The sequence below is a fragment of the Cryptomeria japonica genome, chromosome 6 (genome assembly GCF_030272615.1).
Source record: "Cryptomeria japonica chromosome 6, Sugi_1.0, whole genome shotgun sequence".
NCBI lineage: Eukaryota > Viridiplantae > Streptophyta > Pinopsida > Cupressales > Cupressaceae > Cryptomeria > Cryptomeria japonica.
The window spans coordinates 551,603,428-551,617,324 of NC_081410.1; the positions used below are offsets into that span (position 1 = coordinate 551,603,428).

Here is a 13,897-nt window from a genome sequence, read left to right on the forward strand (position 1 = left end):
TGAAAACTAACATGGTATCAGAGCTCTAGGTTTGTATAGAGGTTGTGATCAGATTTGTGCTCATATCTAACCTATTGTTGAAAGGTTTAGTCCTCATGGCTTCTTATATTAGGGCTGAAGATAGGTTGGAAGGTCTCACAAATTACTCTTCTTGGAAGGTTAGGATAATGATGGCATTGAATGATCTTGCTGAATATGTTGGCAAGAATGCTAAAGAACCTGAGGATGAAAGTGAGAAGGTAGATTGGAAGAAGAAGGACTTCCAAGCTCAAAGGATAATAATAGACTTCGTCAAAAATCACTTGGTGCCATCCATCTCCATGAAGAAGACCGCTAGGGAGATGTTCACCACATTGGAAAAGATGTACGAAGTCAACAATACCAGCTTCATACTTGCTTTAAGGAATCAGCTCTCTTACATCAAATTAGAGAAAGAAGAACCTGTTGCTGCTTATTTCATGAGAATCTCTAAGCTAAGAGATCAGCTTGCTACCGTTGGGAAGAGCGTTGAAGACAGTGACTTATCTATGACTGCCCTAAATGGTCTTCCTCCCTCTTGGGAACCCTTTGTTCAAGGAATCAGTGCTAAAGTTGAGCTTCCTAAGTTTGATCAATTAATGGGAGATTGCATTCAAGAAGAGTCTCGGCTGGCTGCAAAAGGAAAAAGTAAGAACCCTTATGATGAGCAACATGTTCTCTTGGCTAAGAAGGAAGGCAGCCATTGGAAGAAGAATGATCTTAAGAGAAATAGAGATTTCAACTCTTCTACCCCTCATTCAAGGAAGAGACCAAGAGACTTATCTCACATCCGATGCTTCCGATGCAACAAGCTTGGCCACTTTGCAAGGGACTGTCAAATTCAGGACGAACAAGAAGATGCAAACATAAATGAAGTATCAAATCCCCACAATCGTGAAGATTTCCTCTTTTGATCTATTGGTTTGTAATCCATCCCTAAGTTAAAACTTCTGATCTTGTTGTTTATTTCAGTAATGATGTATTGGAAACTAACCCTTACAGCTGTTCTAGAAGGAAAATTTTCAGGTCCTCAAGCATGATCTAAGAAGGTCCACTTCAGCTCATGCCATCGGATCTAGATTTGAAAGTCTACTCAAACTTTCAAACCTTCTCTTTATTAAGGATACAAATTGATAAATTCTATTTTAGATTGATTCCAACTTTAAGTCAGGAAATTTGTTGTGGATTTATCATCTAGATAGGGTTTTAGAGGGAGTCTCATGATAATGTCAAAATACCTTATTTCAGTAAATCTTATTGCTGGTTTTCTAAACTTTGTGTTTCAGCTCTAATGATGGATTTAATAAGAATATGTCTAATGTATGATCTCTACTTGATTATAGCAAAGTTATTTCCTTTTGGAATTGATAATATATATCTAATGTATATTCTTTGTCTATTGCAAAATGTTTTGATACTAACCATGATACATTGGGTGTATCATTCACCCTCTGCGGAGTGCAAGGTGAGTCCACCCTCTGCGGAGTGCAAGGTGGTAGTTTGTTCTTCTCAGTGGAGAAGCGTATTCACCCTCTGCGGTGTGCAAGGTGACAAATTGTCCTTCTCTGGGAGAAGTTTATTCATCCTCTGTGGTTGTGCATGATTTATGTTGTATGTTCATATGAGTATTTTTCTTGCAGGTGTGCATGAGGAAAGGTCTCTCATCCTCTGTGGGTGTGCATGATGAAAGATCTTAAATCTTGGTGATATATGCAGGTTCCAGGAAAGCATATAGCTATGAAGTTTGATTTCATCCTCTCCTGGCATTACAAAGGAGAACATTATGGAAAGGCTCATATTGCAATGTATTTGTGTGCTCAGATCATGATGTGTATTTTGTATTGCTTAGGGCTGGGCCCTATTCTTAAACTTTGTAAAATTTCAGGCCATGGGATTATCCATGTGAATATGGTTTTGTATTTATTTTCCTCCCTAGTTAAGAGGGAGTGTTGTTTTTGTAACTAGGGTGAAAATAAATAGGAGATGGGTTCTAATTGCCGCAAGGCAACATTAGAACCCATCCAAAAGGATTGGACCCTTTTCTTTGTAAATCGTACCTATTCATTTAGGTGGCGTGGAAACTTAAATAGGGCTGGGCCCTCTAATCTTTGCCAAACGCGTAATACTCCAGCTCAGCGCCCAAGGATAGGGCTTCACCAATATGTAACGTGCAAACCTCATTATAGGGCCGACCCTATAACCATTACTTTGTAGCGTGTGAAGGATATAGGCCCCAAGTTGGGCGGCAATAAATGTGGTTCAAATAAACCTTGGCGCCAGAACCTCCTAGCCGACTTGGAGGGTGATTAAGGGAGTTTAATCATATATAAATGCAAGCAAATGAAGTATCATTTGATACATACACCACACACAATCAGCGAACTATCTCTGCTCCTCCATATGCGAAATCTGACTGAAGGAGGACATCATCTGCTGTGCTAGTATGAATACACCTTGAGGATAGCGAACTTGTTCTCCATGACAGCAAAGACAAGAAGATGACTGCGAAGACAATTAGAGGACAACAAACCACCATTGAAGGGCAGTGAAGCACAATCAAAGGACAACGGATTTCTGTGTAAAGGCTTGCAAATCAACACTGTGATTTCATGCATTCTAAGGACTGAGATAAGTCTGATCTTATCTATTATCTCCTGCTGTTGTATTGTGCCCTAGTTGTGTAAGTGAATCTACATTTTCAGAATAATAATTAGATCTGAGGATCTGTTGTTGCTGGGTTTTTCCTCCAAGAGGGAGGTTTTCCCAGGGTAGCTTTTGTGTTGTGTGATCCTCTATTTGTATGCTTTACTGTGCAACTTTAGTTTTCTGTTTATTATGGTTAATCTGATCATGAAAACCAACAGAATTTAGCTGCAAGTTTGCAACGTAGGAATGAATATTTAGTTTTTTAATATTTTAAAATCTGTAATCAGAAATTAAAAAATAAAAAATTATTTTTAAACATGTTTAAAAATTAAAATGATAGAATTGAGAACACAATTCCATTATTCTAAATTTTAAACATAGAGTTTTAAAAATAAAAAATAAAAAATAAAATCTGATCACAGATTATTCAATATTTTTGGCTTTTTCAACTTTCAACTGTAATGGCAGATAATAATTCTTTTTTTGTTGTTCTCTATGTTGTAGGTTGATTTAAAATCACAATTGCATCCAAATTTAAAATCACAATTGCATCCGAATCTGCATCTGCTTCAAACTCAACTAGTGTAAGTGCAAGTCAACCTATTGGAAGCAACCCCCTAGTAGCCATGACCCCACTTGGAAACATGGCATAATGGGACCTATATCAGGGATTGTTATTTGTACCTAGTGCAAGAAGAAGCATAGTAGAGGCATCAATTGCCTCAAATACCATCTTGTAGGCATTCCTTGTCGTGATGCCAAGGCATGTACAGAAGCCCCTGAAGAGGTCAAACGAGAGATGATAGCCCTCCTAGCAACACTAGATGAAAATAAATTAGAGAGGGCAAGGCAGCAAGCAGCCGTACAATCAACCATTACTCCTAATTTGTCAACAACAGCTGAGATGAATCTGCAACACATTGTTGGCTCTAGTTATGGTCCATGTGTACGTGGCCAATCTTCCTCTTCCTCTTCCACTTCAAGCAAATTCAACTTTTTTGTGCCTAGAAGTGAACCAGGATCACAGCCTTCATTGGAAGCTACTAGATGGAATAGGGAGGTGCAAAAGGAAGCAGAGAAGGCTTGTACAAACTTTTAGTTTTATAACAACATTCCCTTCAACGTGGCAAGGATTCCATATTGGGAGAGCTTGGCGACAACATTGATAGTTGCAGAGAAAGGGTTCAAAGCTCCTAGTCCAAAAGATTTAAGTGGTAGGTTGCTCCAAGATGCTATTATAGATGCAAAAGGAATTGTAGAAGCTAAAAAGAAGCAATGGAAAAAGTATGGCTGCTCAATTCTTTTAAATGGTTGAGCAGATGGAAAAAATCGCACTCTTATCAATTTTATAGTGATTTAAAATGGTGTGATGGTTATTTTGAAGTCAATAGATGCCTCCAACATAATAAAGAATGTAGAAAATTTGAGCTTCATGTTAGTGGAGAGGTGGGCATAGAAAATGTTGTCCAAGTTGTTACTGACAATGTAGTGGCATATGTGGCAGTTGGAAGGTTGCTTCAAGAGAAGCATCCAACACTTTTTTCCCCTTTGTAGCTCATTGCTTTGACCTTGTTTTGGGGGATATAGGCAAAATTGATTTGGTGCAACCAATTGTAGAAGAAGCGATAGATATAACAAAATCAATATATAATCACCCATGGTTTCTTTAATTGATGAGAGAGCACACCAAGGGCAAAGAACTTGGGCTTGCAACAAATTTCCTAACATTGCAAAGCACTACTAATTTATTGACTCCCTTGAAGCACACCATGGGTAGACTCAACTTACTCAAAGAAGGCTAATGGAGAAAAGGATTGTAAAAATAATTTTTGATGATGAAATTGCAACTAGAGGATTATAGATTGTCATGGTAACTTCAACTTGATTTAATTGTCAAACTGAACCCTTTATTTTTTATTTTAAACTTTAGAAGACTTTTGTTTCATTGTAAGTTGTAATATAAATTTGTTTTTACTTTGTACTTTGTAGGTGACTAAGCCATTGGTGATGGGATATATTTGTGAGGCAATGGATAGGGCCAAAGAGGCCATCCAACACTATTGCAAGGGGGATGCAAATAGATTTGCCCCTATTTGGGACATCATTGATCACAGGTAAAACAATCAACTCCACCAACCCATTCATGCAATAGGGGAGGTTATGGAGGACCTATTCACATGTATTGAGAGGATAACACCTACAAGTGCAACAGGGGACCTCATACTTTTAGAGTTGCAGAATTATAAGGCAGCCAGGGGGCAATTGTTTTCTTCCAAAATATGTATACAAGGAAGAGAGATCCAAACACCAAGTAAAAAAAAGTGAAGCTTTATATCTTGCAAGTTATGAATTGCAAATATTAATACAGTACTTTTTATTTACACAAAAATTTGAGTATCTTATTTGCAGGTTTCTGGTGGGAAGATTTTGGTGGAAATACCCTAAATTTGCAAAGGCTAGCCCTCCGAATTTTATCTCAACTAGAGTTTGTTTGATGCTATTCACACAAATAAGTGTAATAAGCTGACAAAAAAATGCCTCAATAATCTTGGTTTTGTGCAATACAACCTTCGGCTTTGCACAACAAAGGTGCAGGACTAGTCAGACGAACTCATTGATATGGATGACATTGATCCCTACAGTGATTGGACCATGTAGGATGATGAGGCCTTATTTACAGAGGATGAGATTGTTGATTTCGAGAGGCAAGCTATGGAGGACTTGGCTTCAGCAGAAGTAGGGGGGATTGGATTGGATGACATTGATATGGTGGAGGAGGAGCCACTAACACCGCATGGTGGATCCACTGCCACCTACCAACATGGTGGAGCCACAAGCACAATCTTTTACACCAAGTAGGGTGTAACATTCCCAAATTGGGGTTGACCTGTTTGTGCTCAAAAATTAACAATTCCAACAATATAATTTATTCTTAACAATAACGTACTAAAGTAAATTCATTTAATCATTAATAAACTTAAGAAATACTGAACAAATACATGGATTAGTTAACAAGTATATGATATGAAATGATAAATATTATTACTAGCTAACTACCCCATAACCAATCATATTTTAGTTCGGTAGGAAAACTCGAAAGGGTGCCAGTAAACTGCTGAACCCAACTAAGCCCGAGGGTGCATAGCATCCAGCTATGACAACTTGCCCCTCGGCCCACAAGTGCAAGAATGTCCCCCCCTGACAAGTTCCATCCCTTGGGGCGGTCTACTTAATTCGAGGGAACAGGTAAACTACATCTCCCTAGCTTATTTCCTCCAACTTTACATCTGATCAATTATGGGATAAATACATAAATGATTTATACATTCTAAGGAATATAATGCTATATTAATCTTATTAAGATCAATGTCAACAGATATCCATACAATAATTAATGCATAATATACTATAACTCATACCAAATTACTTGTATTTATGCGTTATTGGCTGTATGGCCTAAATGTCTATAACTCAGATCTGATCCCCTTGATCAATGCTTATTGAATTCCTTTCTCCTATCTCTGCTTCTTGAATGGACTGATGTATCTTATTTTTTGCCTAATACATTCATTTTCTAATGCCACAGAAAATTGTGAAGTCTTATAAACAAGACAATTTTAGGAATATATACTTGTTTATAAATATCTGATCTCATTTGATTTCTGTCCTTGTATTACTATCTCCCTTCTTTTTATCTTTATGTTCCTTATGGAGGGAGACATCACTTTTAAGAGGGATGCCTTTATTTAATAGTCATACCCCTTGATAATAAACACCAGCTCCTTATTCTTAATCATCTCTGAATAATTCATGCCTCTTCATTATAATCAGTAGCCCATTATTTTAGTGCTGCCACTCACAACCCTACTCTTGCCTATCATTGGTATTAAATAAAGCTTGTTGCTGTTTACACACCGCTTCATGTTATGGGTATGGATCGCTGACTTGACTTGTAGTAATTACTGCTGATTAATAATTGATAAAAATTGCTGATCAAGGGCTTCAGTTTATCTTATTTAATTGGTAATAATCATAATCATTGTTTACAAACTTTTATCATGCATCAATGCCTTTATTGAATTGTTGATATTTATCATAATGTTCTAACTCATTTGAGGTTGGTCGAGTATCAAAACACCAATTGGCCCTTCAAGGAATTATGAGTTATAAAGGTTGAAAGCTCGGGGACATGACACGGGGAGCCAGATTTGAGTGCAAGGACCATACCCTCTACCTCCCATTATTTCTCTAGGGTAGGCAAGAAAAAAGATGGAAAAATCTGTAATGTCTAAGTTGCCTAGATATGAAATTAATGGAGATGATTATGTAATACAATCATCATAAATTCATAATAGTTATTAGTTAGTAGCTAGCTATTGTATCCAGTTCCACAATCAGGCTTCATATGATGATGACATTTTGTAATCCATATGCGTTGAACAATCAAATTTAATAGAAAACACTTCCTCATGGTTTTTAGACTCATTTAATACATTTTGTAATTGAGTTATGCAAATAAAAAAACTGTTTTTATAAGAAATTTTAGTACTATTTAAGTTGCCGAGTAAAAAAATTTGGGCTTGCTGAGTACTTTCCAAGTCCATGTATGTATGCTTAGTCACCACATTCGCCGAATTTCACCCATGAAATTCGAAATTCGGCAAACTTTAAACAATTGCTAAAAATTTGTTCAAATTCGTATCAAACACAGTGCTGCTTCGGGCTAAATGCGGTAAATCAAAACAACGACCAGTGGTGCTTGCAGTAACGCTTGCTGGGTGGTTATCGTATTAGCGAATTTAATGCCGAATTTTTTGCCCTTGCCGAACTTCATCCAAATTTGATGGTTGCTGAACTTGAATTTGAATTTTAACGCAGTGACTTAGTATGTATGTATATATGTACATATGCATGTGCGTATGTATGTACGTATGTATTTCTTTTCCTATTGATATACCCAACCCTCCCAAATATTAACATGCTAGTGTACCAGAACTTGAACCAGTGGATTAGGATAATAACAGTCACTTCTCCAATCTTCATGGTGAGTTGGAGGTGCATCATATTCATTTTTAGGTGGCTGAAAAACAATTCTCTAATCACCATATCAAAAGCATACATATCACTATGTGCTTCCATTCATAACCCAAAATACCATTCACAAGTAACTTGGTATTCCTTAAAGGCGTTAGCGGTAAAACTTGTATGCAGACATCAGTAATTTGCAATTTTTTATGCCTTCAAGCAATAGAACTCTCCCAAGTAATTAAAAAATGGAGGATCCTTTCATCTTTACTTAAGAGATGACTTGAATCAACTGTAATCATCCCAGGGAAAACCACACTAATGAGTACATTTTCTATCTTGCAAAACCTAAATAAAATCCGGATAGCATAGTAATCTTAGTTTACTTTATCCATAGGGGATGTTGACAACAACCTCTTGAACAGATTCTTAAGCTTTAGGTAGTTCATATCATTCACTGCTCAGAATACTTTTTGAGTAAGATATTGCAGTTCATTTTCTGTCTAAGACATTATAAGGAACAGAATCAAAGTGACCACGAGAAGAACATAAATCTATGCTTCGAAAAAAAATCCTCTTCAATTTGAAAACGAACAATGAAAAGGTATTTGGTCAACAACACAATGATAAACCCAATCTCAATCCTCTAAACCTTAGATTTACTTGTTGCCAAACAATGGCAATACTCATGTTCCTAAAACAAGTGTTCTTGACCAATTGGCAATAACAAATGGTAAAGTAATGTTTCTTTGATTTTAAAGATGAAATGTATCTCAAGTAAATACCTCACACGCATGAGGCATATCATGACCAGTTATGACCAGTCGCATCAGCGCATGCCCAACTTCTGGCTCAGATGGGCACAATTCTGCCCACCTTAAAAAATCAGAGGCTCTCCATAAAAGAGGAGCAGGCCCTTCCTCCCTCTGTGAAGATTCTGTATATCCACCACGGTGTGCTGCCAAAAGGCCCTGTAAAGCACAGGTACACATCCATGAGGATGCAAACCCATTTCAATCTTGAACAAAGAGAACGATATAATCTGATGGAATATAGGTTGTGCTTCAAAGATTTCAAACCTTTAGAAATGATTCTGCAAGTATACGGGCAATACTTGCTGCAGGCATTGAGTGTGTATCAACTAGAAGTCTAGCTTCGTCAAGAGAATCTTGGGCTTTGAGGGAAAGAAGCTGTAAGAGTTCAATTGGCTGCTTTTGGAATGCTTCAGAAAAAGACAGCTCCAGAAAATTGGCAATCTTTACCACTGCAAGGATTCTATTACACAAACCCCTTCCACATCCTTCACGGCATTTAGTTGCTATAGCTTCTAATACCTGTCATGTGTATCAAACAACTTAAAGTTCAGGAAAAGAAATTTCTATTATGCAAATCAAATTTTTAAAATGTGAAGAGTCTAAGCAATAATCATGATGATGGTATGCAACAAATTTCTCTTTAAATACCTCACTGACTTCCACTCAGAGGGGAATTCTAATGCCAATTAATCAATTTAGACACAATCAGAAAACATCAGAAAACATCAGAAAAAAGTCACCTGTAAAGGTGTAGCAATATTGATGTCTTCTATCAGATTCAAAGATTGCAATAATGCAAATGCTGATGGCTCAGCCATTGACAGTGAAATTGATCCCTGTATATTAGGATTGGATATCTCAGCTACTTTGAGAGCTTCCTCTACAAGTAAAAGCTCTGAAGGCACATGTGTTGGTGAAAGCTTCTGCTGAAGCTGCTTTGCTGCAGCAATTTGACCAACTTCTAGGAGAGCTAAAACAGACCTTTCAAGTTCTGCTACTCCAACCTTTTCTTCCCATCCTGCAACAGTTGCTTCTAGCTTAATGTTTTCCTCCAAAAGTGGAAAGACTTCTCCATGTTCATTGCTTCTTAGAAGAGCTGTAGAAGAAGGTAGATTATCTTCTGTTTCACTTTGGATTTTTTCTGTGTTGTCCACTAGGGTTCTCTTAGGATGCACATGTCCTTTGTTCCTTCGTTTTAGTTTTGAGCTACTAGTAGGCCCACTTGGGAGGCTAGCATCTGGTATTTGTGGGCTACGACTTTGTACCTTACTCAATTCTTTTTCGTCAATTTGATCTCCAAATCTTTCTCTGATAGCATTTAAATGACTATCCATTTTGGCAATAATATTTGCAGTGTGATCAATGACACTGACATTGTTTCCCATGATGTTCTCTTGGCTTGATCTTGAAGAAACATTTGGAATAAAAGAAACCTGAAAAATGCCCTTTCCATTCTTTATCTCCACCTCTGATTCCACAGCTAGAAGCCAAACTCTAGTTTCTATCTCCCGTAGCAAATGTAAAGGATAAACCCTACAATAGTTATCAGAGGAGGAATCATCTTCTTCAGGTTTAAGCAAAAATGTAACTTCAAACTCAAAAATGAGTATAATGTATTTCTGAAAGAAAATAAAAATTGAAAGCAAGCTAACATACGGATTTGACTTATTCATGCTTCCACTTAACCACTGCAGCGCAAGAAGAAGCATTCCATGCACTTCTACAGCTGGAACATCTTTCTCTATAGCCTCTGCATGCTTCAGAAAAAACATACCAGCCTGTCCAAGGGAACTTGCTTTTAACAGGTAGATCATATCTCATACTTCTAAAGAAACCACAAAGAGCTTTCACAGTAGATCATAGACAATATATTTTAAATATTTGTTTTCAAACAATATCTGCCACTGACCTGCAAAGGAGGAAATGAATGTTCAGTAAATAGAGATTGGCAGTGGCTCCACAGAGCAGCCTGTTCTCCTGGCACATCCCATAGAAACTCTTTCCACTCTGCTACCATTGCTTCAGCCTACCAAATATCCATTAACAAATGAATGATAGCCATGAGAAGGCTGCAAGTAATTTATGAAAAATATGAAAAGAGTGCATAAACAAATTATAGAGGCATATGTCTATTATTAGAGATTGGGACACCATAACAAGCATTCAAACATGACCATTTATCTTAATTGTAGGTCAGGCAGGTAACAAAGTTTTAGCTGTATTAGCAGTTGTTTTCCATTAGCTTTGATTTACCTCCTACAAGATCTCTTGCTTGCATCTGCTAGGCTTTAACGCATTTTGTTGCTCCTTCCTACATACTTCTGTTTTTGCAGCCATCGGCAACAATGTTTTACAAGATTTTATGTGTAATCAATATGCTTCTAATTGTATCTTTGATATATTTTGTTCCTACTTCCTTTAGGCTTCTGTTATTGCAGACTGATCCATAGCTTATTTAACAAATCTGTAATTTATATCTTAAAATAATTTGCTTGTAATGAACACACAACCGATTATACCTTTCACAGCTTCACGTAGACTTTCAATATCCTGACTTAAAATAAAACCAGGTTACATGACTTGAACTGACCTTAAAAGTTTAAAACCAGCTATTTCAAATCAAGGATAAACAAATTTTAGGTGTTCATTGTTATGTGCCAAGCAAGATGACAAGGGTGCGGACTACTTGAATACGTTGTAGCCCTAAATGGTAGAGATGTCAGTTCTAGGAAGTTGAGCCTACAGGGTAATAATTTTAAAATATTATGAATATTTGACAAACGTTGGAGTGATTGTATGGTGCTATATATATATCATAGAGACACTCCATATCTGTTCATTACTCATCATTGCATTAAGGTTATTATTGCATATTTACCAAGTTCCATATCAGGTTAACCAATATTATACTTACCTGGAACATAACCAGGAGTTTTCTCAACAAATACAATTTAAAATTATTTAATATACACATTCTATCAACTTAATATTCATTGCAGAATTTTTGTCAACTTTAAACCCTTCCAATTCGTCAATTTGCTGAGAAGCATTCCATTCAATAAAGATGTTCATGAACTATTACAAGTGAAGATTCTTGGTAACCATTCACTAATCATACAGGCACAAACATGAGCATGGATATACACAACAAACACAGACTACACCTCTTATGGTTAAATGGTAGCTATTCCCCTTGCATTGATGAAAGAAGCTTGAGTCACGGCCTTGTAACCAGATTGTCTGTGCAATGCAAATTGTAGATACATATGAAGCTTTGACCTTAAATTCTGGGAGAGGCACTGCTAAATTGAGTAGACATAAAAATGTCTTTTAAGCTTGTCATAAAATAAAGAATCGTCCCTACACCTTTGCAACTGTGCTTAAAACAAGAGATGGACTCTCTTCCTTGACAAGGACTTACACAATGAAATTCTTGGATGGTCAAGGAGAGCTGTGACAGACTAGCATGTAATTTCATTCACAGCAAACAGTTTCCTTTTGAAAACAAGATGCCAAGATACCTTTCAGGTGGATACCATTCCACTCAATTTGGGAAAGTTGTTACTTTTAGACAAGATTTGGCTTTGATTCTGCAAGCTAAACTTGTGGTTGCAGAAAGAAAATAGATTATTTGCCCATTGAGGCACAGGCCCAGGTGTTTTCTTTCTTTTTCTCTGTATGAAGAGATTTTCCTGCTAATACTAATGCTCAGTTAATGGAAATCATTTGTTCTCAGGATTAATATAAGATGCATTTCTTCAAAACTAATAAATTGAAATAAATAAATTTGATAGCAGCTTGTAGATAAGCATAATTAAGGGTGCAATTATATTAAGCTTTATATGATACAATTTGATAGGTATTGCAAATACAATAGTTCACAGTGATTGACAGAAGAACTTTTTTCCCTCAGAAGAAAAGAAGTTTAATGATATTAATAAATGGGCCTTACACAGTACATACAATAAACATTTTCTGATAAAGTATTTCCTTGCAGCAGTAGCATCAGACAATATAAGAAATGACATGACACCTTTGCAACAAAAGATAAGTACAAATATTTAAGATGAGGAAAAATGGAAACAAATTCTAAAACTAAGAAGTTGACATGCATGGTCTATGCTACCTGTGTTTCTGTCACATGATGAACTGCGGATTTCCACTCAGGACCACTCAGTTCCAGCTGCCTTGCCCAGCTTCGGGCTTCTTCCCAATGTCCATCCTTCTCTAATGCTGTTAAAAGAGCACCATCATCTAAATCAGGAGTATCTAAAAGTAAATCTGCACCTTGTCGCAAAGCAGGATCAGCTAACTGAATTTTCCAATAAAAGCGGCGGAAACGTGCCGAGGCTGAACCCCCATCTCCAAAGTCAGCTGCAGCTAGAAGTTGTAAAAGGCATCGCCGTTCATATGCTGATGGACAAGTAGAAAGCATAACATCTGCAGCTTTGATTGCAGCTGATGTTATCCATGTGGTTGCAATCTTATTACTCTTTGAAGAAGTAGCCTGTGCTTGTAGAATTTCCTCTTTAAGCCGGTTAGAAAAAGAAGCTAAATGTGCAGAGGCCTCAGAAAGCCTCATCTGTGAAAATGCCTGTACCAAATGAATCAACACCTATTAGTATTTGGAGATAATATTTGCTTTAAGATGTAAAACTAATATAGAAGGACACTAGATGGATATGAAACAAAAACAGAACAGGTTGAGAAAGTAGTATAGTATCATGATACAGAACACAATATGAGCAAGCTGGTCAAAAGATGGATCCTCCAATTTTACATACCTGAAGAAATCGAACAAATGGCAGCAAAGAACATGATGGTATGAACAGATCAAAAGCCTTAAGCAGCGGAAGGAATAGCTGTTGTTCACATAGCACAGCAACCATTTTTGTTAGTGATTCGTGTTCTTCCCTTCCATCATTTACAACTATCAAGCATTCAGTGGATTGCTTCTGTTCCACCTCAGAGACTCTTTTTTGACCTTGAGACATCGAAGTGGAAGAGGTGTCAAGGTGTCTGGATGGATTTAGGCTAGTGCTGCCAAGATTACTCTCTGAAGCATTTGCTGTGCTTAACTGTTCCATTAATCTTCTCCTTTTAGGATTCTTTCTATTGTATCGGAAAGAAAGGGCTCTACTGTTACTAGGCAAGGAATTAGTTGCTTCCACAGCAGTGCCGACACTATTAGCAATCTGTGCTGCAACATCATTGACTTTTATTGCAGAAGTTTCCCTGAAAGAGCAGATATTTGCACAAAACCAATAATAAGTAAATGTGTCAAACTTATGAAATGCAGGGGATCTAAGATGCCTCTAGATTCAAAGACGCAAATATATTTTTTGAGCAATTAGAAAGAAATACACTTCCAGACAAATCAAAGAAAGAACAGA

The 13,897-nt window shown here is 36.9% G+C and overlaps 1 protein-coding gene across 3 annotated transcripts in view; it reads right to left on the reverse strand.

Moving 5' to 3' along the window:
* Window positions 1–13,897, reverse strand: part of LOC131041273 (uncharacterized) — a 162,680-nt gene that overhangs the window by 25,986 nt on the left and 122,797 nt on the right. For all 3 annotated transcript variants that reach the window (XM_057974304.2, XM_057974306.2, XM_057974303.2), the window contains 7 exons: window positions 13,289–13,739; window positions 12,631–13,098; window positions 10,414–10,530; window positions 10,161–10,282; window positions 9,245–10,037; window positions 8,769–9,023; window positions 8,475–8,660 (listed from right to left, as the gene is read on the reverse strand). In XM_057974304.2, coding sequence (XP_057830287.2) covers window positions 8,475–8,660; window positions 8,769–9,023; window positions 9,245–10,037; window positions 10,161–10,282; window positions 10,414–10,530; window positions 12,631–13,098; window positions 13,289–13,739 — 2,392 coding nt within the window. The remainder of the gene's footprint in view (window positions 1–8,474; window positions 8,661–8,768; window positions 9,024–9,244; window positions 10,038–10,160; window positions 10,283–10,413; window positions 10,531–12,630; window positions 13,099–13,288; window positions 13,740–13,897) is intronic.